The sequence below is a fragment of the Pseudophryne corroboree genome, chromosome 3 (genome assembly GCF_028390025.1).
Source record: "Pseudophryne corroboree isolate aPseCor3 chromosome 3, aPseCor3.hap2, whole genome shotgun sequence".
In the NCBI taxonomy this organism is placed as follows: Eukaryota; Metazoa; Chordata; class Amphibia; order Anura; family Myobatrachidae; genus Pseudophryne; species Pseudophryne corroboree.
In genome coordinates this window covers 29503871-29526882 of record NC_086446.1, presented here as the reverse complement: position 1 = coordinate 29526882, position 23012 = coordinate 29503871, and the positions used below count along the sequence as shown (strand labels likewise).

Genomic DNA, 23012 nt, shown 5'->3' with positions numbered 1-23012 from the left:
GGCTGCCGGACTGCCAGTTCTGACTGGCTGGCGGCCAGCGCTACGTTTGAAATGCTGCCAGCGCGGTCAGTGTGTGTGTCCATAGCTGGTGCCCGCGGCCCGCCCGTAAGTGTTTATCTTCGCTACCTACACCCACACTCTCTGCTCCTGACATCCTCCCTCTGCTCGCTACACCCACTCTCCCGCTTCTCCCGACTCCCACCCTCCCGCTGCTCCCTACTCCCACTCTCCCGCTGCTCCCTACACCCACCCTCCCTTCCTGTTCCTTACATGCTCCCTACATCCACCCTGCCTTGCTGACCTCCACATATACTTTCCCTGCTCCCTACACTGCTCCCTACACTGATCCCTACTGCAATCCCGGGAATCCCGGGATTGAGCATTTTTCAATCCCGAATCCCGGGATTGAAAAAATGCCCCGGGATTGGCCTCCCTATGCCCAAGACGAGTCCACCTTCCTGGTAGAATGGGCTTTTACCGACTTCGGCAACCCAGCCGAAGAATGAGCGTGCTGAATCGTATTACAAATCCAGCGTGCAATAGTCTGCTTGGAAGCAGGATTTCCAATCTTGTTGGAAGCATACAGGACAAACAGAGCTTCCGTTTTCCTAACCAGAGGCGTTCTGGCGACATACATTTTCAAAGCTTTTACGACAACAAGAGATTTTGGAACTGCCACGGCCTCCGTAGCCACAGGTACCAGAATAGGTTGATTTATGTGAAACGAAGAAACCACCTTCGGCAGAAAATTGTTGACAAGTCCTCAATTCCACTCTATCCACATGAAAAATCAAATATGGGCTCTTGTGAGACAAAGCCGCCAATTCTGACACTCAAAAAAACTAAATAACTGCTTGAAAGCGCCCAAGTAATAGACTATAAAATACCAAAATTTCCCTGATATGGCGCGCAGCCGACAACACTAGGTGTGTGTTATATAGAGATTGCAAAAAACAGGGAAACGGCTGCGCAGTGTATCAGGGAAAAAATGAAAAGAGCCGACGTTTTGTTTAAAAATTAACACAATTTATTAACCATGAATACTGAATAAAAATATGCTTTTCATAAAACTAGTAATTTAAAAGTTAGTAGTATGTATAACTGTATAATGAAACACACCTTGATGAATATAGGTATCGTAGGAAATTTAGGAGCAGCTTATATAAGGAGACTTGTTGAAGATCCGTAATTACTCACAAGGTTTTCACTTGTGGATTCATTTGTATAGATGATAAATGAAAAACGGTCCCAAATAGTGCATAGTGTGCCCGTCACAAAGCTGTGTTGCTGTAATGTATACCTCTCCTGTGGGCTGGTCCGAGACCGGGCGTCCCCGGTTCTTGATCCTGCGTTGCCCACTCGTGCTATGCAGCAAGGAGATGGTAAAAGCCGCCGGGCTGATGTAGTACGTGAGACGGATGTAGCTGACAGGAGCCGCGTGCTGGTATGTGCGGCTTGCGGGAACCGAAGTGCCGGTATGAAAGTCCGTTGGATCTTGGCAGAGAGCTGCTGGTGTAGATACCTGGATCAAGGTGGATGATGAGGCGGGGTCCTAACGCGTTTCGTCACGTATCACGTGATTTTTTCAAAGGTGTTTTTTGCAATTCTGACACTCGTCTGGCAGACGCCAAGGCCAAAAGCATGACCACTTTCCAAGTGAGAAACTTTAACTCAACCTTACGCAAAGGTTCAAACCAGTGAGACATAAGAAACTGTAACACCACTTCAAGATCCCACGGTGCCACGGGTGGCACAAATGGAGGATGGATATGCAGCACTCCCTTCACGAAAGTCTGAACCTCAGGAAGGGAGGCCAATTCTTTTTGAAAGAAAATAGATAAAGCCGAAATCTGCACTTTGATGGAACCCAATTTCAGGCCTGCATCCACGACTGCCTGCAAAAAGTGGAGGAAACGACCCAAGTGAAACTCCTCCGCAGGAGCTGCTTTGGTTTCACACCATGGCACATATTTTCTCCAAATACGGTGATAATGTTTTGCCGTGACCTCCTTCTTAGCCTTAAGGAGAGTGGGGATGACCTCCCCGGGAATACCTTTCCGAGTTAGGATTTGGCGTTCAACCTCCACGCCGTCAAACGCAGCCGCAGTAAGTTCGGAAACACGCAGTAACAGGTCCTCTCTTAGAGGAAGCGGCCAAGGATCTTCTACTAGTAATTCCTGAAGATCCGGATACCAGGCCCTCCGTGGCCAATCTGGAACGACGAGTATTGCCTGAACCTTTGTTCATCTTATGATCCTCAACACCTTTGGAATGAGAGGAAGTGGAGGGAACACATACACCGACTGAAACACCCACGGAGTTACCAGGGCGTCCACTGCACTGGCTTGGGGGTCCCTCGACCTGGAACAATACCTCAGAAGCTTCTTGTTGAGGCGAGATGCCATCAAGTCTATTTGAGGAATTCCCCAACCTCTTGTCACTTCTGCAAATACCTCTTGATGAAGAGCCCACTCTCCTGGATGGAGATCGTGTCTGCTGAGGAAGTCTGCTTCCCAGTTGTCCACGCCCGGAAGGAAGACTGCTGACAGAGCGCTCACGTGTTGTTCCGCCCAGCGAAGAATTCTTGTGGCCTCCGCCATTGCCGCCCTGCTCCTTGTTCCGCCTTGGCGGTTTATGTACGCCACCGCTGTTATGTTGTCCGACAGAATCAGGACAGGGAGACCCTGAAGAAGGTTCTTTGCTTGCAGGAGGCCGTTGTAAATGGCTCTTAACTCGAGAACATTTATGTGGAGACAAGACTCCTGGCTTGACCACTTTCCCTGGAAACTTCTTCCTTGTGTGACTGCACCCCAGCCTCGGAGACTTGCATCTGTGGTCAGCAGGACCCAATCCTGGATTCCGAACCTGCGTCCCTCTAGAAGGTGAAAACTTTGCAGCCACCACAGGAGAGAAATTCTGGTCCTGGAAGATAGACTTATTTTCTGGTGCATGTGCAGGTGAGACCCGGACCATTTGTTCAGCAGGTCCCACTGAAACACGCGGGCATGATGGCTTTGTAAGCCGCAACCATCTTCCCTAGCACTCGAGTGCATCGATGAATCGACACTCTTGCCGGTTTCAGAATCTCCTTGACCATGGTCTGGATTTCCAGAGCTTTGTCCGCCGGAAGAAACACTCTCTGTAGCTCCGTGTCTAGGATCATGCCCAGGAAGGGCAGCCGAGTTGTCGGGATCAACTGAGACTTTGGCAGATTTAGAATCCAACCATGATGTTCCAGAACAGTCAGGGAAAGTTCCACATTTCTTAGCAACTGCTCTTTTGATCTCGCCTTTATCAGGAGATCGTCCAAGTACGGGATAATTGTGACACCCTGCTTGCGCAGGAGTACCAACATTTCTGCCATCACTTTGGTGAAGACCCTCGGGGCCGTGGAAAGCCCAAATGGCAACGTCTGAAATTGGTAATGACAATCCTGCACCGCAAATCTCAGGAAGGCCTGATGTGGAGTATATATCGGGACGTGTAAGTAGGCATCTTTTATGTCGACTGACGCCATAAAATCCCCCCCTTCTAGGCTGGAGATTACAGCTCGAAGAGATTCCATCTTGAACCTGAAAGTTTTCAAGTACGGATTGAGGGACCTTAGGTTCAGGATCGGTCTGACCGAGCCGTCCGGCTTTGGCACGACAAAGAGGCTCGAATAGAACCCTTCCCCCCGTTGGGACGGGGGAACCGGGACAATGACCCTCTGTTGACACAGCTTTTGTATCGCAGCACTCACTACTTCCCTTTCTGGAATAGAAACTGGCAAGGCTGATTTGGAAAATCGGCGGGGGGCGGCATCTCCTGAAACTCCAGCTTGTACCCCTGGGACACTATGTCTAAAAGACCCAAGGATCTAGGACCGATTGAAACCAGACCTGACTGAAGATTCGGAGACGGGCCCACACCGGCACGGACTCCCGTAGGGGAGCCCCAGTGTCATGCGGTGGACTTGGCAGAGGCGGGGGAGGACTTTTGGTCCTGGGCGCCAGACACAGCAGGCGACCTCTTTCCCCTTCCTCTACCTTTTGAAGCGAGGAAGGACGAGCCCCTTCCTTTTTTGTATTTATTAGGGCGCCGATAATGGGGCGCCTTTTTCTGTTGTGTGGGAACATAAGGAAGAAAAGATGACTTACCCGCAGTAGCGGTAGACACCAGGTCAGCAAGGCCGTCACCAAACAAGACACTACCTTTAAAACGGAGAGCTTCCATAGCTTTCTCGGAGTCGGCATCAGCATTCCATTGATGAATCCACAGTGCCCTCCTGGCCGAGACAGCCATGGCATTGGCTCTTGAACCCAAGAGGCCAATATCCCTCGCCGCATCCTTTAGGTAAGCTGCAGCGTCCCTGATATAACCAAGAGTCAATAGAATGTTATCCCTATCTAGGGTATCCACGTCAGATGCCAAATTATCAGCCCACTTAGCAATAGCACTACTCACCCATGCCGACGCCACGGCAGGTCTGGGAGCGCACCCGTAGTGACATAAATGGCCTTTAATGTCGTCTCCTGCTTGCGATACGCAGGATCCTTGAGGGCAGCAGTGTCATGAGACGGAAGCACCACCTTTTTGGACAGTCGGGACAGAGCCTTGTCCACATTGGGAGACGACTCCCATTTCTCCCTGTCGTCAGAGGGGTAAGGATATGCCATAAAAATTCTCTTGGGAATCTGCCACCTTTTGTCCGGCGACTCCCAAGCCTTTTCACATAGAGCGTTCAGTTCATGAGAGGGGGGAAACTTCACCTCAGGCTTTTTTCCTTTACATAAACAAACCCTTGTATCTGGAACAGGAGGTTCCTCAGAAATATGTAAAACATCTTGAATAGCCACAATCATGTACTGAATACTCTTTACCACTTTCGGATGTAAACTGGCCTCACTAAAGTCGACATTGGAATCAGAGTCCGTGTCGGTATCCGTATCTGCCATCTGGGTAAAGGAACGTTTCTGTGACCCTGAGGGGGTCTGTACCTGGGACAAGGCGCCCTCCATGGATTTTCTCCACGTTTGTGTCTGAGAATCAGATTTATCCAGCCTCTTAGACAATAACGCCACATTTGCATTCAATGTACTCAACATATTCACCCAATCAGCAGTCGGCGGTGCCGACAGAGTCATTCCCAAATCCTTCTACGCGCCCCCAGTAACTTCCTCCGGGGAGGAGCACTCTGCCTCAGACATGTCGACACACGGTACCGACACACACACACTCACACTGGCCAAAGGGGACAGACCCACAGGGAAGCCTGTTAGAGAGAACACAGAGGGAGTATGCCAGCTCACACCCCAGCGCCCATATACTACTAAACAAATAATATATGATGTCTGCGCTGTTAATATATATATAGCACCAATTGTCTGTGCCCCCCCCGTTTTGCTCCCTGTACTTGTAAGGAGAGTGGAGGTCCGGGCCAGCGTCTCTGCATGCTCTGTGAAGTAGAGAAAATGGCGCTGGTAAGCTGTGCGGCTAAGCCACGCCCCTTCCCGGTGCGCTGTAGTCCCGCTCAAATTTAAATTATTATACTGGCGGGGGTTAAAAATACAGTGCCCAGGCACCCCTAATATGCGTTCTTGCCAGTTAAAAAAGGCTCCAGTAACCTGCTGCCCAGGGCGCTCCCCCCAGCGCCCTGCACCCTGTGAGTGCTGTAGGTGTGTGTGTGGGAGCATGGAGCGCAGCGCGACCGCTGTGCTGTACCTCCGTTACTGAAGTCTTCTGCCGTCACTGAAGTCTTCTGTTCTTCTAATACTCACCCGGCTTCTTTCTTCTGTGAGGGGGGTGACGGCGTGCCTCCGGGAACCAGCAGCTAGGCGCACCAAGTGATCGAACCCTCTGGAGCGAATGGTGTCCAGTAGCCTAAGAAGCAGAGCCCTTAACTCAGAAGTAGGTCTGACTTCTCTCCCCTCACTCCCACGAAGCAGGGAGCCTGTAGCCAGCAGGTCTCCCTGAAAATAAATAAGCCTAACATAAAGTCTTTCCAAAGAAACACAAGAGAGCTCCCCTAGTGTGTGTCCAGTCTCTCCTGGGCACAGAATCTAACTGAGGCCTGGAGGAGGGGCATAGAGGGAGGAGCCAGTTCACACCCAGTAAAAAAGTCTTATAGTGTGCCCATGTCTCCTGCGGATCCCGTCTATACCTCCATGGTCCTTTTGGAGTCCCCAGCATCCTCTAGGACGTAAGAGAAATGTTATTTCTAACACTTAAAATTGAGGCAACAGTGCCCCCTACTGTTTTTTAGCATTTATGTATATGTCGTAATATGAACTTTGTACATATGAAATAGCCTTACTCAGGAGTTCTTCAGCCTATATAAGATAGAAATTGTCAATGTTAAAGTAGCCTAGACAGCCTGGATGAACCAGGATGATCTGAATATAGCTCAGCCTCTAGACACAGAGGGCGAGGCTCCTGAGTATGCTGATGTGATTGCTGTATCGAACATCTACTAAATTGATCAATAACCTTAGCCAAGTATACAATAAATTCATATTTATATATTCAAGTTATTTGTTGAAGTACTTTTCTGGGAATCCACCCATCTGGGTCTCCTCGAACTTAACTGTAACACATACTTACTAAATCTAGAATGTGTAGCCTTTCATTGGAATCATTCTTACTAAATCTAGAATGTGTAGCCTTTCCAAGAAATCATACTTACTAAATCTAGAATGTGCAGCCTTTCCCAGAAATCATGTTTACTAAATCTAGAATGTGTAGCCTTTTCAAGAAATCATGCTTACTAAATCTAGAATGTGTAGCCTTTCCAATAAATCATGCTTACTAAATCTAGAATGTGTAGCCTTTCCCAGAAATCACTCTAGCTATATCTAGAATGTGTAGCCTTTCCAAGAACTCATGCTTACTAAATCTAGAATGTGTAGCCTTTCCAATAAATCATACTTACTCAATCTAGAATGGGCAGCCTTTTCCGTAAAATTGTACTTCCTAAATCTAGAATGTGCAGCCTTTCCCAGAAATAGTTATTACTAAATCTTGAATGTGTAGCAGTTCCAGGAAATCATACTTACTAAATCTAGAATGTGTAGCCTTTCCTGGAAAGCGTTCTTATTAAATCTAGAGTGTGTGGCCTTTCCAAGAAATCATACTTACTAAATCTAGAATGTGTAGCATTTCCAGGAAAATATTTTTACTAAATCTAGAATGTGTAGCATTTCCAGGAAAATATTTTTACTAAATCTAGAATGTGTAGCCTTTCCAAAAAATCATTCTTTACTATATCTAGAATGTGTAGCCTTTCAAGGAAATCATTCTTTACTATATCTAGAATGTGTAGCCTTTCCTGGAAATCATTCTTTATTATATCTAGAATGTGTAGCCTTTCCTGGAAATCATTCTTACTAAATCTAGAATGTGTAGCTTTTCCTGAAAATCATTCTTACTAAATCTAGAATGTTAGTATTATTGAAGAATATTTTAAATCACAATCTAACATTTCATCTAATAGTCTGCCTGGCCTAGAGCCAAACTGGTGCCTCCCCCTGTCACTCACTGTCTCTCCCTGTTACCCTTTGCCTCTCCCCGGCCTTCTGCTGTCACCTTGTGCTTTCCCTTGCCTTCCTTTGTCACCCTCTTCCTCTCTATGTTAACCTCTGCCTCATGCTGACAGCCTCTGCCTCTCCTTTTCACCCACTGCCGTGTGGCATATTTTTAACTTGAGTTGGGGCGGCAGAGGGGGACCCAAATTATATTATTGCACCTGGGCACACCAATCACAAGTTCCACCACTGCGTTCTTCCTAAATCTAGAATGTGTAGCCTTTTCTGGAAAACATTCTAACTACATCTAGAATGTGTAGCTCATTCTGGAACTCGTTCTTACTAAATGTAGAATGTGTAGCCTTTTTTTTTTAAATCGATATTACTAAATCTAGAATATGTAGCCTTTTCAAAAAATCTTCCTTTCTAAATCTAGAATGTGTACTGTAGCCCTTTCAGGACATCATTTTTCTTAAATCTAGTAAGTGCAGCCTTTACTCTTGTTGGTTTGTAGGTTCAGGACACAAAAGCTGGCACGGCCATTTAATAATTACAATTAAATCTTTATAAGACTTTAAGATAGAATGGAAAACTTGCAACTACCTGTTAGCATGGATGAAAGATGAAAGGTCAACAGTTACAAAAGGTCAGCATAAAACTGAGCGACACAAATATGGTTACCTCTACTTTAGTTATTTTTTGCCAATGTCTAACCCTAGGCCTCCCTGTAGTGAATAACCCCTGACACTGACGAACAGCCGGATGACAGGGAGGGCTGGGGTGGATTAGCTAGTGTTCAGGGAAGCCATGCTTGAGGAAGGAAATGTGATGTACAACAGTTGTGAAGAATAAAGAAGCCTCCTGATAAAGAAACCAGAGTGAAGAGTTGTTCATTGTAAAGCAAACTGTAATATTATATATATATATATATATATATATATATATAAAAACTGGAAGGTGTAGGCGGCACTCAGAGTCTTGCACACTCACTTAAAGTGAAAAAGCCGGGGGGCGTGGCTTGGATCGGAATGGAGTAGCAGTGTGCAGCTCTGGCTCTCCATAATAATCCTGCTTAAATATCCGCTTTCCCCTAACCCGTGACTCCTGTGAACTACCTGCAGGCATAGGAAGGTGTGCTGCCCCTGCTGTCATCCGCGCTGGCCGGGAGCGTGAAGCGGCTCCTTATATCAGACCCCTCCAGTGTGCTGGCCCGGCTCCCTGCCTCTCTGCGTGCCGGAGCTCGAGGGAAGACGCGTCAGACACGCGACAGCGCTCCTGACGGCGGCCCTGCAGTGATCCCCCAGCTGGGGATCGGAGACTGAAGAGATCCTGACTGACGGCCGGGAACAGCGGTACCTGCCAGAAGACCCGGCGGGCGGGTGAGTGCGGGGAGGAAAGCCCGCGAAGCCGCCATCTTCTTTTCTTTTTTCTATTTCTCCATATGTGAAGCTTGTCTCTCAGCGCCATCTGGTGGTGCAATACGGTGAATTGAGCTGTGGCTGGAGCTACCTCTCTATCTCCCTCCTGGGCTTAATAAATGATCAAAAGTGTGGTGCCCCAACAAACCAAAAAAATAAAAATAAATAAATATAAAATAAAAAAATATTACTCCCCCTACATCCATTGAGGAGTTCCTGAATATACAGAGGAAGGAAGGGAATAGAGGGCAATAATAAGGAAGGAAACAGCACAGTCCTTATATACTCCCTGCAAACCTGCAACAACCACATAGTTTTGCTCTTGTGCTGAACCAGTTAGTCTCCTATTCTCTGCATACAACCTATTCTGTGGTGTGCTCATAAACCTGCTCTACTTTGCTACATTACTATTTATCATATCTGCCCGATCCGAGCGGCTCCAGCACCTGTGTCGACCTGATACTGCTCAGAGACTTTTTTGCTGTAATATCCTTGGGGTCCTGACTTCGCGTCCAGTGCTGCAATGGTGAAAGGAGGTCAGAGCGCGGCGAGCGCCGCTGCAAAACTGGATAAATTTGCTAGGTCGCAACAGGCAACTCATTCGGCAAAGCAGGGTGACACTGACCCATCCCCGCCTGCGGCTGAGGTCGCTGCCCCCGACCCCACTGAGCAGGTTCAGTCTACCCAGCAAATACTACAGGCCATTTTTGCGTCTGAGCAGAGGGTCACAGACAAGATTGGGCAAGTCCAGGCGGACGTCTCTCTCCTAAGACAGGATCTACAAAAAATCCGGGAAAGAGTGGGTGAAACTGAGCATCGGATATCAGCTCTGGAAGACACTACATCACCCTTACAATTGAAAGTGGCCGACCTGTCTACCCAGGTGATATCTATGCAGAGTAAAATGTCCGATATCGAGGGGAGACTACGGCGCAACAACGTTCGGTTTGTTGGGCTCCCTGAGAGGGCAGAGGGCACCTCCCCGGAATCCTTTCTGGAAAATTGGCTTATTAAATTATTTGGCAAAGAAGCATTTACCTCTCAGTTCGCGGTGGAACGAGCGCACAGGCTCCCGCCTAGACCGCCACCACCCGGGGCTCCGGCTAGAACATTTATTGCTCGTTTCCTACATTTTAAGGACCGTGACGCTATACTCCGCATGGCCCGGACACAGGGCCCTATCCAACTAGATGGACATAATATATCCGTTTTCCCTGACTTTGCCCTGGAGGTGCAAAAGAGTAGATCACAGTTTCTGCATGTTAAGCGTCAACTCCGTGACCGCAATATACAATACTCTATGCTGTTCCCGGCCAAATTGAGGGTGGTGTCCGATAACACCACTCATTTCTTCTCCACTCCTCAAGATGCTGCTGCATGGTTGGAACGACAGCCTCGTCCTCCTCGTTGATGTATTATCATACATTTGTTGATTTGTTACTTTCTTATTGCTGGCTAAGACTAACTGTTTCAAATCATGTTACGCTAGTCATGCTGTGGATATATATGCAATGTACTAGGGGGGTAATGCTGAGCAGCCTAATGTTGATATTAATCTTTGTCTCGTTTTTATATGTTGGGGTACGCTGCTAGATATGTTTTTCTTTTTTTTTCTTCCTTCTTTTTTTATTTTTCCAGGGTTAGGGTACTACTTCTACTGGTACTCTGTGGAGAGTTTATGCCGAAGATAGTGTAGGGGCATTTCTTTGGGATCTTAGTTAGGCCCCTATCCCTTAGCTTAGTTACTTTGGTGGGAGTTATGGGATCCAGGTATACCTTATGTTCGCAAGGTGATACAGGGTGGGTGTGGGGGGGGTTAGTTTGGTTTTTTTCATGCCATCAATTTCTGCCTATGTGTGTGTTCTGCTACACTGCGTTATTAGATGATACAGGGTGGGTGCGGGGGGGGTTAGTTTATTTTTTTCCAAGCCATCACTTTTTAGCTCTGTGCGTATCTTGCAAAGACGCGTATTTTCTGCATTATGTTGCTTTGTGCTCTTATGCCTCCAGGAACGTAGGGGGACTGGTTATTCCTGTCCCTATGTACTGTTGGCTCAACGTTGCTATGCTGCGATGCCAGGCTCTGCTATATGTCTCTTTAACCTATCCTGTTATCCATCTCCGGTATGATTTCTATGTCTACTGTTTCTGAGGGGCTCCGTCTGCTCAGCTGGAACGTTCGGGGATTGAATGAAAAAATCAAAAGATCGTTAGTCCTGACTCAGGTTAAAAAATATCAGGCAGACATAATTTGTCTTTCTGAAACACATTTGCATGGAGGTAGAGTGTTGGCGCTTAGAAAACCATGGGTCAGTCACGTGTATCATTCCACCTTCTCTAGCAATGCAAGAGGCGTTTCTGTAATGATTAAAAAGTCCGTACAATTTCATATGGATGAATGTGAAACTGACCAATATGGCAGATACGTCTTCCTAAGAGCCCATATTAACAGCCGACTGTTTAATATATTAGCAGTATATGTCCCCCCGCCATATAACAATGAGGTCCTCCGGCACGCTGTCCGTTTTCTGGCCCGGTCCCCTGCTACCCCGGTGATATGTCTAGGAGATTTTAACAATGTCATGGATGGTGGCATGGACAGGTGGAGGGAGTCGGTTGCATCTTCCCCTCCCCTGGCGTCCCCTACCTCATTCGCAAGACTGGTGGGGGAGATGGGGCTGGTGGATATATGGAGATGTCGAAATCCCGCGGCCACTCAGTTCTCCTGTCAGTCCGCTACTCATCACGCTTTTTCTCGTATTGATTTGGTGTTGGTTTCCCATGGTTTGTCCCCGGACGTGCTGGCGGTGGATTATCTCCCTAGGGGCATATCGGATCATTCTCCTGTTTTGGTCACAGTTAATATAGGTTGGGAGCGGGGAGCAAAAATGTGGAAGCTTAATCCCTTTTGGTTGACTCTGCTGGGGAAGGGTGAGGATCTGATGGCCGCCTGGGAAGGGTTCCAGGAAGATAATTCACTATACAGTGTTCTGACAATGAAGCATGATGCCTTTAAGGCGTTTCTGCGGGGCTCCTTTATAAAGCGGATCTCTGAAGTTAAAGCGTTCAGTAAAAGGGAGGAGATGCGGTTGGAATATTTGTGCCAGCAGTTGGAATCTCAATATCTTAATACCCATTTGCGGTCAGATGAATTATTGTGGAAGAACGCGCAGAGTGAGTGGTCGGATTGTTTATTTGAGAAATCCAGACGTAGACTCCTTTTTGCGGGACATGAGCAGTATTTTCGGGCTGAGATGAATGGCAGCTATTTGGCCTTTTTGGCCCGATCTGATTCCCCTAGAACAGTAATTCAATGTGTGAAGAACTCTGCTGGCCAAATGTGTTATTCTGGAGCAGAGGTGGCGGAGACCTTCCGTAGTTACTATTCCTCGCTCTATGCCTCCCGAGCCGGTTACTCTGATGATCAGCTGGGGGATTTTTTGGCTCAGTTGACCTTGCCATGCTTGTCCCGGGAGGACTCTGGGGCTCTGGATGCGCCTATCACGGTGGAGGAGGTGGAGGCCGCGATCCTGTCTCTCCCGGCGTCTAAGGCACCGGGATCGGATGGACTCCCGGGCGAGGTCTATAAAAAATACATTACTTTTTTTGCCCCCTATCTCCTACAACTGTTTGAACTACTCTTAAAGGGTGGGGCCCTCCCGCGTTCTATGGCCGAGGCCAATATAATTGTCCTGCTGAAACCAGGGAATAACCCCCTGCTCCCCGAGTCCTATCGACCCATTTCCCTCCTCAACACTGATGTAAAAATATTGGCAAAAATCTTGGCATCTCGATTGAATTTGGTAATTACAACGATAATTCATCCAGACCAGACGGGCTTTATGCCGGGTAAGTCCACGGCCCAAAATTTACGTAGATTGTTCTGTCATCTCCAGAGAAATGATGTGGGGGGATCGGACGCGGTGGTGGTGTCCCTTGATGCGGCCAAAGCGTTCGACTCCGTAGAGTGGAGGTACCTATGGGGGGTGCTGGAGAAATTTGCCTTTGGTCCTCGTTTTATTGGCTTTATCCAATTATTGTATTCCTTGCCTGTGGCTCGTGTGACGGCCAATGGTTTCACGTCTGAGCTTTTTGCACTGGAGAGGGGCACTCGACAGGGCTGCCCCCTGTCTCCTGCACTGTTTGCGATGGCCGTGGAGCCGTTGGCCGCCCTGCTGCGAGGTAGTGGCGGGGTCAGGGGAGTTGAGATTGGGGGTCATGTGGATGTGGTGGCGTTATACGCGGATGACATGCTACTCTTCCTGCAGGACTCTGATGACTCCCTACGAACAGCATTACATGTAGTGGAGAATTTTGGTATCTTTTCCGGTCTGCTAATTAACTGGGACAAGTCCCACATTTTTCCTATCTCTGGCCTTCTTCCCGAAAACACACAGGGGGCGTATCCTCTGCAATGGACACTGCGATTCAAATATCTAGGCATCTGGATTACTCCTATGGCGCGTAGCTATATGGCCCAAAATATTGACCCCATACTAGCGACATTTAAAGAAAAGGCACATAGCTGGAAAAAAATACCGCTGTCTGTCCTGGGTAGGGTCAATTTATTTAAAATGGTGATGCAGCCAAAGTTTCTCTATGCTCTACAGAATTCCCCGGTCTACCTTCCCAAGAAGATCTTTACTGGTATTGAGGGAGTTTTATCCTCATTTATATGGAGTGGCAGGCAGGCGCGGGTCTCTATAAGAACGATGTGCAGATCTCAGATGTCTGGCGGAGCAAGCCTCCCAGATCTCAGACTGTACTATGTGGCCACTCAGTTGGCCCATCTGAGTGAATGGACTGGGGACTCTCTGGGGGATACGATGAGGGGGTTTCTGGCTGAGCGGACGGAGTGCTCTCCTGCTTTCTCTCTCTCTCCTCTTCAACTTCTCCTTTCTGGTCTCTCAACGTCTGGCATGCCTCCCTTGTTGCGTCAAGCCTTGCTTATCTGGCGTTATGCGCACACTTTGTATGACTGGGAGGGACATGATACCTGTACTCCATTGTGGTTCAATAGTGCATACCCTGAGCTATATGAGATGTCGCTAGATAACATATGGATTGCTAGGGGAGTAGTGGCACTGGGTCAGTTATACCACGGTGGAGTGCTGAAGTCATTTCAGCAACTAAAGATCGAATTTGATGTGCCTAACACAGTTATGTTCCGATACTTTCGGCTTAGACATGCTGTACAGACCCAATTCCCTCACGGCCCACCATCGATTGCTGACTCACCTGTTAAAACGCTGCTTGCTTCAATGAGCCGGAGGGGGAAGGTGTCTACCATATATGCTGCTTTAAATAACAATAGCTATCCCGATCTATTAAACAATCTCCGTACTAAATGGGAGACTGATTTAGGGCAATTGTCCCAAGAGCAGTGGCTTCAGATTATGAGTTCACTTAAATACACTACACCATGTATAAGGTATAAGCAGGTTTTTTTCTACATTCTACACAGGTCCTATCGCACTCCGGTTAGTATGCAGAGGGCTGGTCTTAGGGAAGATTCTAACTGCCCCAGGTGTCAGGCAGCTGATGCCGGATTTTGGCACTTATTGTGGGACTGCCCTGAGATTTCCCTTTTCTGGCATAGAGTTTGGTGTGATGTAGTCATGACAGCACCGTCCCTTCCTACATTAGATCCTGGCATATGTTTATTTGGGCTAGATTTGGAGGAGACGCACTCTGTTTTGCTGTACAAATATGTCCTGTGTCTCACAACGCTAGCTAAGGTGGTTATTGCTAGGGTCTGGTTCTCTGCTGATATACCTAGGGTGGAGCACTGGAGGGCGTTGGTGAACGAGGTAATTCGCCATGAGAGACATGTATAAAATACGGGGTTCCACCTCTCGATTTACGAAGATGTGGGGCCGCTGGGGTGGCGCAGGGCTGGGCGAACAAGTATTAAGCACATGAGCGACATTGTAAAACTATGGATACTCCTCGTCATGGATATATATATGTAACTATATATGATAAGAAATAACACGCACACCAAAATGTGATTGAAAAAATCGGTTTATCGATGGCAACTGTTAAAGTTATAGTTAAATTTCAATGTTGATGTTTTGTTTTGTTTGTTTGTGACATAAAACTCAATAAAAACTACTTGATTTAAAGTGAAAAAGCCATGTGCATTTATTGACGTTTCGGAGGACGAACCTCCTTCCTAGGAACACTGCAAAACGTCCTCCGAAAAAGTCAATAAATGCACATGGCTTTTTCACTTTAATTGAGTGTGCAAGACTCTGAGTGCCGCCTACACCTTCCAGTTTATATTGGGGTCATCTCACCCCTAGGAAGGCACCGGAGCATTTACCCCCTTTGGGGGACAGCGGAGTGCCGGGCTACTTGCATGGATTATATATATATATATATATATATATATATATATATATATATATATATATATATATACATACATACATACATACACACACACTGCTGAGAAAAAGATTTAGGAGGGTGTGGAAAAATTGCTGCACAGTAAGAATGCTTTCAAAGGTAGGAGTGTTAATAGTTTCATTTTATCAATTAACAAAATGCAAAGTGAATGAACAGAAGAGAAATCCAAATCATATCAATATTTGGTGTGACCACCCTCTGACTTAAAAACAGCATCAATTCTTCTAGGTACACTTGCACAAAGTCGGGTATTTTGTAGGACTATAGTCAGGGGGATTAACCAATCTTTCCAAACAGGTGATAATTGTCATCATTGAGAATGTGACTCTTTACTGGAATAAGTACTTATTACTCACCTGTGCTGATATCTGTAGGGATTTCCTCCTCCTTACACTGCTGATCACCCCTCACATACGTCTCTTCTTCTCCCTCTATATCTTCTGCCTTCATATCAGTCACATACATCTCTTCTTCTCCCTCTATATCTTCTGCCTTCATATTAGTCACATACGTCTCTTCTTCTCCCTTCATATCAGTCACATACGTCTCTTCTTCTCCATCTATATCTTCTGCCTTCATATCAGTCACATACGTCTCTTCTTCTCCCTCTATATCTTCTGCCTTCATATCAGTCACATACATCTCTTCTTCTCCCTCTGTATCTTTTGCCTTCATATCAGTCACATACGTCTCTTCTTCTCCCTCTGTATTTTCTGCCTTCAGATCAGTCACATATGTCTCTTCTTCTCCCTTCATATCAGTCACATACGTCTCTTCTTCTCCCTTCATATCAGTCACATACGTCTCTTCTTCTCCCTTCATATCAGTCACATACGTCTCTTCTACTCCCTTCATATCAGTCACATACGTCTCTTCTTCTCCCTCTATAATTTCTATCTTAATATCAGTCAGATCTTCACCCTAAATAACCCATATATAAAGTAATGCTTTATTAATGCCGGACATCATTACTCAGAGTAATCAGGAGTCTATCAGAGTATTAGACACACAGCTCTGTACAGACCATATAGTGCAATGGTTCTCAGTCATATCCCGCTGGGTTCTCCCTTCCAGTCCATTTGCCTTATTTGTACCCCTGACATTTGCAAAGCAATACATTGGAATGAATATAATTGCTATCAGATAAAATGTTTAGGTGCCGTTATAGATATATACAGGTATGTATATCTCACATATTATAGAGACCCACAGGACACTGATTTTTCCTCCTAGATATCCTGCACCAGCCCCGCCATTACAGAACATTAAGTAACCCTGACCATCACAGCGAGTGTCCCTGTAATACTAGAACCCCAAGTTAAGACCGATTGATATAGTGACAGTCACTTTGGTATATTAGTGAGACCCTAAATCCCACCTACCTGATCCTCCTGTGGGGTCCTGTGATTCTCCTCTGTACAGTCCTGGGAATACAGAGGACGGGGACATCTCTCTGGGGTATCTCTGTTACTGGGCCCATCTGTAGGAGACACACAGTGACTGAGTACATTGTACAGTGCATCTGGAAAGTATTCACAACATTTTTCCACATTTTGTTATGTTACAGCCTTATTCCAAAGTGAAATAAATAAATGTTTTCTCTCCAAATCCTACACACAAAACCCTATAATGACTACGTAAAGTTTTTTTTTTGTTTTTAGATTTTTGCACACTTGTTAGAAATAAAAAACTAAGAAATCACATGTACATAAGTATTCACAGCCTTTGTCGTGAAGCTCAAAATTGAGCTCAGGTAAATCCTGTTTCCACTGATCATCCTTGAGATGTTTCTGCAGCTTAACTGGAGTACACCTGCAGTAAATTCAGTTGATTGAACATGATTTGGAAAGGCATACACCTGTCTATATAAGGTCCCACACTTGACAATGCATGTCTGAGCACAATGCATGTCTGAGCACAAACCAAGCATTGGTCAAAGGAATTGTCTGTAGACCTCCCAGACAGACTGTCTCAAGGAACAAATCTGGGGAAGGGAACAGAAAAATATCTGCTGCTTTGAAGGTCCCAATGAGCACAGTGGCCTCCATCATCTGTAAATGGAAGAAGTTCGGAACCACCAGGACTCTTCCTAGAGCTGGCCGGCCTTCTAAATTGAGCGATCGGGAGAAAAGGGCCCTATTCAGGGAGGTGACTAAGAACCTGATGGTCACTCTGTCAGAGCTACAGCATTCCTCTGTGGAGAGAAGAGAACCTTCCAGAAGAACAACCAGGCCTGCATGGTAGTGTGTGTTAGGGGAGATACCGCACTGGTGTATAATAATAGATATTAAGTGTCAATGTGATTACCAAAATAAAAGATAACAAGAAAACGTGGTTTTCTAATTCTGATTTGGTGGTGCACCCTGAGTCAATATAACTACTTGAGTCAAAAATATATGGAAAAAAAAGAGACTCTTTTGTGGGCGCACTCTTAACTTGAAATAATGTATGAAATATTGAAAGTAATTATAAAATTAAAATGTAACTTTTATTAGTACCACAGGATAAAATTAGTCAGTGGTCAATAAGATAGAGTAACATTCAAATATTACGATAAAGTAAATAGCAAGTAAATACTAATGCTAAATAGAAAAGTAAAATGAACTGAGTAACAGTACAATCAATCACAATTAAATGCTTATATTAGCATAATAAATTCCGGCTGCCAGGATCCAATCAGAGTGTCCTAAGGAATTAACCTGAATAATTTTTGAATATAAATAAGCTGCCAATGTGTGTTAGCCCTGCATCGGTAAGTAATTTGAACAGCTTGTAAAAACTGAGGTATTCAAAAGACAAAATTGATAATGCATCCAGCTTTCATGAGAAAAAGAGCAGTAGGAAATGAGATAGCAAGGTGAATCTGCTGTCAGTGTCAGACTCTGAGCGTAATGGACCAGTCTGTGCTCTACTAAACCAAGTCTTCCTCAATGGTCGCCCACTTGAGTACTGACCCAGCCCAGCACTGATTAGCTTCCAAGATCGGACGGCTTTGGGCGTTTCCAGTGTGGTATGATAGTAGAGAAAAATAAACGATAGCGGAAACTCTGGAATCACTGATGAGAGTTCACGAAACTTATAGTATGAAGAATTAGATGAATCTGCTGCCAATGTTAGACAGGGATGAACCCTGAATCAGTGGTGAGAGTCCACGAAAGATAGGTAAGAATTGAAAGAAAAACAAGAGAAAAGGAGGGGAGAAAGAAGCGTACCCAATATAGAAGGCCCTATCAGACAATTAGAAGTTAATTGGCCATGAGCACTTTGAAGTGGTGATGGTAGGATTACTGATAGCAATCACTGGAGTAAAACAAAGGCTGAACAAACAGCTGTACTGTTCATACATCAACTGAATAGATTGTGGTAAAATACCTTGTAATTTCTACAGCAGTAAATGTCAGATACAATGATCTAAGGTATCTATACTTCAAAATTGTAAGCCCACAGAAGAGTAACAGAATAACAGAGTAGCGATACTGTAATTCTAGTGCCAGATAAAGAGTATCAATAGTTGAGCTGAAGAGAAAAAGAAAATAACAATGTATCCAGTACCCAATCAGTATCTATGAGACTGTGAGTGCATGTGAACAGTATGAAGGAATGGCTGCAAACATAAACACAATCAAACTGCATAAGTGACCTCGAACATGATATAAGTTGATAACTGAGTGCTGATTGACATAATAATGTGTATGGTATTAGTTGATTAAACTAATAATGGCTGCAAGAGACAGTAAATGCGAGTAAATCAGTGCAGATGCCAGTAATATGAGGAAATCCGTGCATTGCAGATGACAATTAAATAATTTTACCTTAAAAGGTAAGAAACAATAAGAAATTTTTTTTTTGCAATGCTGGGCATGAGTAAACAGATACACTGATAGTACCCACAGCAAATCATTCAGCGCAGATGACAGTTAAATAATTAAATGAGGAAAAGATTGCAATGCTGGGGATAAATAGATAAACAAATACACTAATATTACCAACAGCAAAAGACAGGTGGAAAGTTCTGATCCTTGTGCACGAGGTTTCCGTCACTGAAGGGGGTGAACATGGCGGCCGTGCTGGAAAAGTACCCGGCTCAGATGGATGAAGACGTCCGTGCTACGGTCGATCTAAGCAGCAGTAGGGATGGAGAGTCCTGTGATGTGCCGCAATGGATCTCCGTCAGTAAAGGATGGAACGTGCGGCCGAGCTGAGAGGACCTACGGCGCAGGGCGGTGTTGATTTCCCGTGCAGTAATACGTCTCTGTCGTTGAGAATAGGCAGCGGCGGGTATGCAGCACTCCGGGTATGGGAAACGGAAAGGTGGTCAGAAGGCTGGAAACAGTCTCTATCGCGGTGAAAGGCGCAGGGCAGCGGCAGGTGTCAGTGGATATGCGGTACTGACGGGTGAAACGCGTCTTCCGACCGCCTCTCCTTTCCGGCTCTCCAGAGTACCTCATATCCACTGGGACATTATACAGTAACACCAGGGGATGTGTCTGGGTGGTGACTGCTGGGAATGGGGCATTATACAGTAACACCAGGGGACGTGTCTGGGTGATGACTGGAGAGGTGACTGCTGGGAATGGGACATTATACAGTAACACCAGGGGATGTGTCTGGGTGATGACTGGAGAGGTGACTGCTGGGAATGGGGCATTATACAGTAACACCAGGGGATGTGTCTGGGTGATGACTGGAGAGGTGACTGCTGGGAATGGGACATTATACAGTAACACCAGGGGACGTGTCTGGGTGATGACTGGAGAGGTGACTGCTGGGAGTGGGGCATTATACAGTAACACCAGGGGACGTGTCTGGGTGATGACTGGAGAGGTGACTGCTGGGAATGGGGCTTTATACAGTAACACTAGGGGATGTGTCTGGGTGATGACTGGAGAGGTGACTGCTGGGAATGGGACATTATACAGTAACACCAGGGGATGTGTCTGGGTGATGACTGGAGAGGTGACTGCTGGGAATGGGACATTATACAGTAACACCAGGGGACGTGTCTGGGTGATGACTGGAGAGGTGACTGCTGGGAATGGGACATTATACAGTAACACCAGGGGATGTGTCTGGGTGATGACTGGAGAGGTGACTGCTGGGAATGGGACATTATACAGTAACACCAGGGGACGTGTCTGGGTGATTGATTGTACTGTTACTCAGTTCATTTTACTTTTCTATTTAGCATTAGTATTTACTTGCTATTTACTTTATCGTAATATTTGAATGTTACTCTATCTTATTGACCATTGACTAATTTTATCCTGTGATACTAATAAAAGTTAAATTTTAGCCACTCTTTAGTAAAAAGCACAAGGCACTCTCAGACCATAAGAAACAAAATTCTCTGGTCTGATGAGACAAAGATTGAACTCTTTGGCGTCAATACCAGGCATCATGTTTGGAGGAAACCAGGCATCACTCATCACCAGGGCAATACCATCCCTACAGTAAAGCATGGTGGTGGCAGCATCATGCTGTGGGGATGTTTTTCAGCGCAAGAACTGGGAGACTAGTCAGGATAGAGGGAAAGATGAATGCAGCAATGTACAGAGACATCCTGGATGAAAACCGGCTCCAGAGCACTCTTGACCTCAGACTGAGGAGACGTTTCATCTTTCACCATGACAACGACCCTAAGCACACAGCCAAGATATCAAAGGAGTGGCTTCAGGACAACTCTGTGAATGTCCTTGAGTGGCCCAGCCAGACCCCATACTTGAATGTGATTGAACATCTCTGGAGAGATCTGGAATGGCTGTGCACTGACGCTTCCCATCCAACCTGATGGAGCTTGAGAGGTGCTGCAAAGAGGAATGGGCGAAACTGCCCAAAGATAGGTGTGCCAAGCTTGTGGCGTCATATTCAAAAGACTTGAGGCTGTAATTGCTGCCAAAGGTGCATCAACAAAGTATTGAGCAAAGGCTGTGAACACTTATGTACATGGGATTTTTTATTTTTAATAAATTTGCAAAAATCTCAAAAACACTTTTTTTCACATTGTCATTATGGGGTATTGTGTGTAGAATTTTGAGGGAAACAATAAATGTATTCCAGTTTGGAATAAGGCTGTGACATAACAAAATGTGGAAAAAGTGAAGTGCTATGAATACTTTCTGGATGCACTGCATATATGTGATAAGATGATGTAGTTATATAGGATATCCCCATACCTGTTCCCCCCCTGTACAATAAAGGACAGTCTTCTCTTACCCAGTGATGTGGGGGGCCGGTGTTTCTCCATCATCACGTCCTAGTACAGACCCCTGTGTTCCTCTATATACTCGCCCTCCTGCATGGAGACATAGACAGTGACATCCTGACACCTTACAGGAACCTGACACACAATGATACAGTCATCACCCAGACACGTCCCCTGGTGTTACTGTATAATGCCCCATTCCCAGCAGTCACCTCTCCAGTCATCACCTGGACACATCCCCTTGTGTTACTGTATAATGTCCCATTCCCAGCAGTCACCACTCCAGTCATCACCCAGACACATCCCCTGGTGTTACTGTATAATGCCCCATTCCCAGCAGTCACCTCTCCAGTCATCACCCAGACACATACCCTGGTGTTACTGTATAATGTCCCATTCCCAGCAGTCACCTCTCCAGTCATCACCCAGACACGTCCCCTGGTGTTACTGTATAATGCCCCATTCCCAGCAGTCACCTCCAGACATCACCCAGACACGTCCCCTGGTGTTACTGTATAATGTCCCATTCCCACCAGTCACCACCCAGACACGTCCCCTGGTGTTACTGTATAATGTCCCATTCCCAGCAGTCACCTCTCCAGTCATCACCCTGGTGTTACTGTATAATGTCCCATTCCCAGCAGTCACATCTCCAGACACATCCCCTGGTGTTACTGTAAAATGCCCCATTCCCTCCAGTCATCACCCAGACACATCCCCTGGTGTTACTGTATAATGCACCATTCCCAGCAGTCACCTCTCCAGTCATCACCCAGACACGTCCCCTGGAGTTACTGTATAATGTCCCATTCCCAGCAGTCACCTCTCCAGACATCACCCAGACACGTCCCCTGGTGTTACTGTATAATGTCCCATTCCCACCAGTCACCACCCAGACACGTCCCCTGGTCTTACTGTATAATGTCCCATTCCCAGCAGTCACCTCTCCAGTCATCACCCAGACACATACCGGGTTCACTACGATATGCCGGCGGACGGGCTCCCGGCGTCCAGCATACCGGCGCCGGGAGCCCGACCGCCGGCTTACCGACAGTGTGGCGAGCGCAAATGAGCCCCTTGCGGGCTCGCTGTGATCGCCACGCTACGCTAAGCTATTTTATTCTCCCTTCAGGGAGGTCGTGGACCCCCACAAGGGAGAATAAGTGTCGGTATGCCGGCTGTCGGGATCCCGGCGCCGGTATACTGTACTCCGGGATCCCGTCAGTCGGCATAATGAAGACCACACCACATACCCGGGTGTTACTGTATAATGTCCCATTCCCAGCAGTCACCTCTCCAGTCATCACCCAGACACGTCCCCTGGAGTTACTGTATAATGTCCCATTCCCAGCAGTCACCTCTCCAGTCATCACCCAGACACATACCCTGGTGTTACTGTATAATGTCCCATTCCCAGCAGTCACCTCTCCAGCCATCACCCAGACACGTCCCCTGGAGTTACTGTATAATGTCCCATTC

General features: G+C 46.3%; 1 protein-coding gene and 1 pseudogene across 1 annotated transcript in view; both read right to left on the bottom strand.

The window, feature by feature from the left end:
• Positions 1–23012, bottom strand: part of LOC135054586 (zinc finger protein 551-like) — a 161896-nt gene that overhangs the window by 132621 nt on the left and 6263 nt on the right. Inside the window, exons 3-5 of the mRNA XM_063957747.1 lie at positions 21545–21623; positions 16714–16811; positions 15688–16252 (exon numbers count right to left, since the gene is read on the bottom strand). Of these exons, the coding sequence (XP_063813817.1) occupies positions 15688–16252; positions 16714–16811; positions 21545–21578 (697 nt within the window). The 5' untranslated portion in view covers positions 21579–21623. The remainder of the gene's footprint in view (positions 1–15687; positions 16253–16713; positions 16812–21544; positions 21624–23012) is intronic.
• Positions 18237–18355, bottom strand: LOC134897665 (5S ribosomal RNA; annotated as a pseudogene).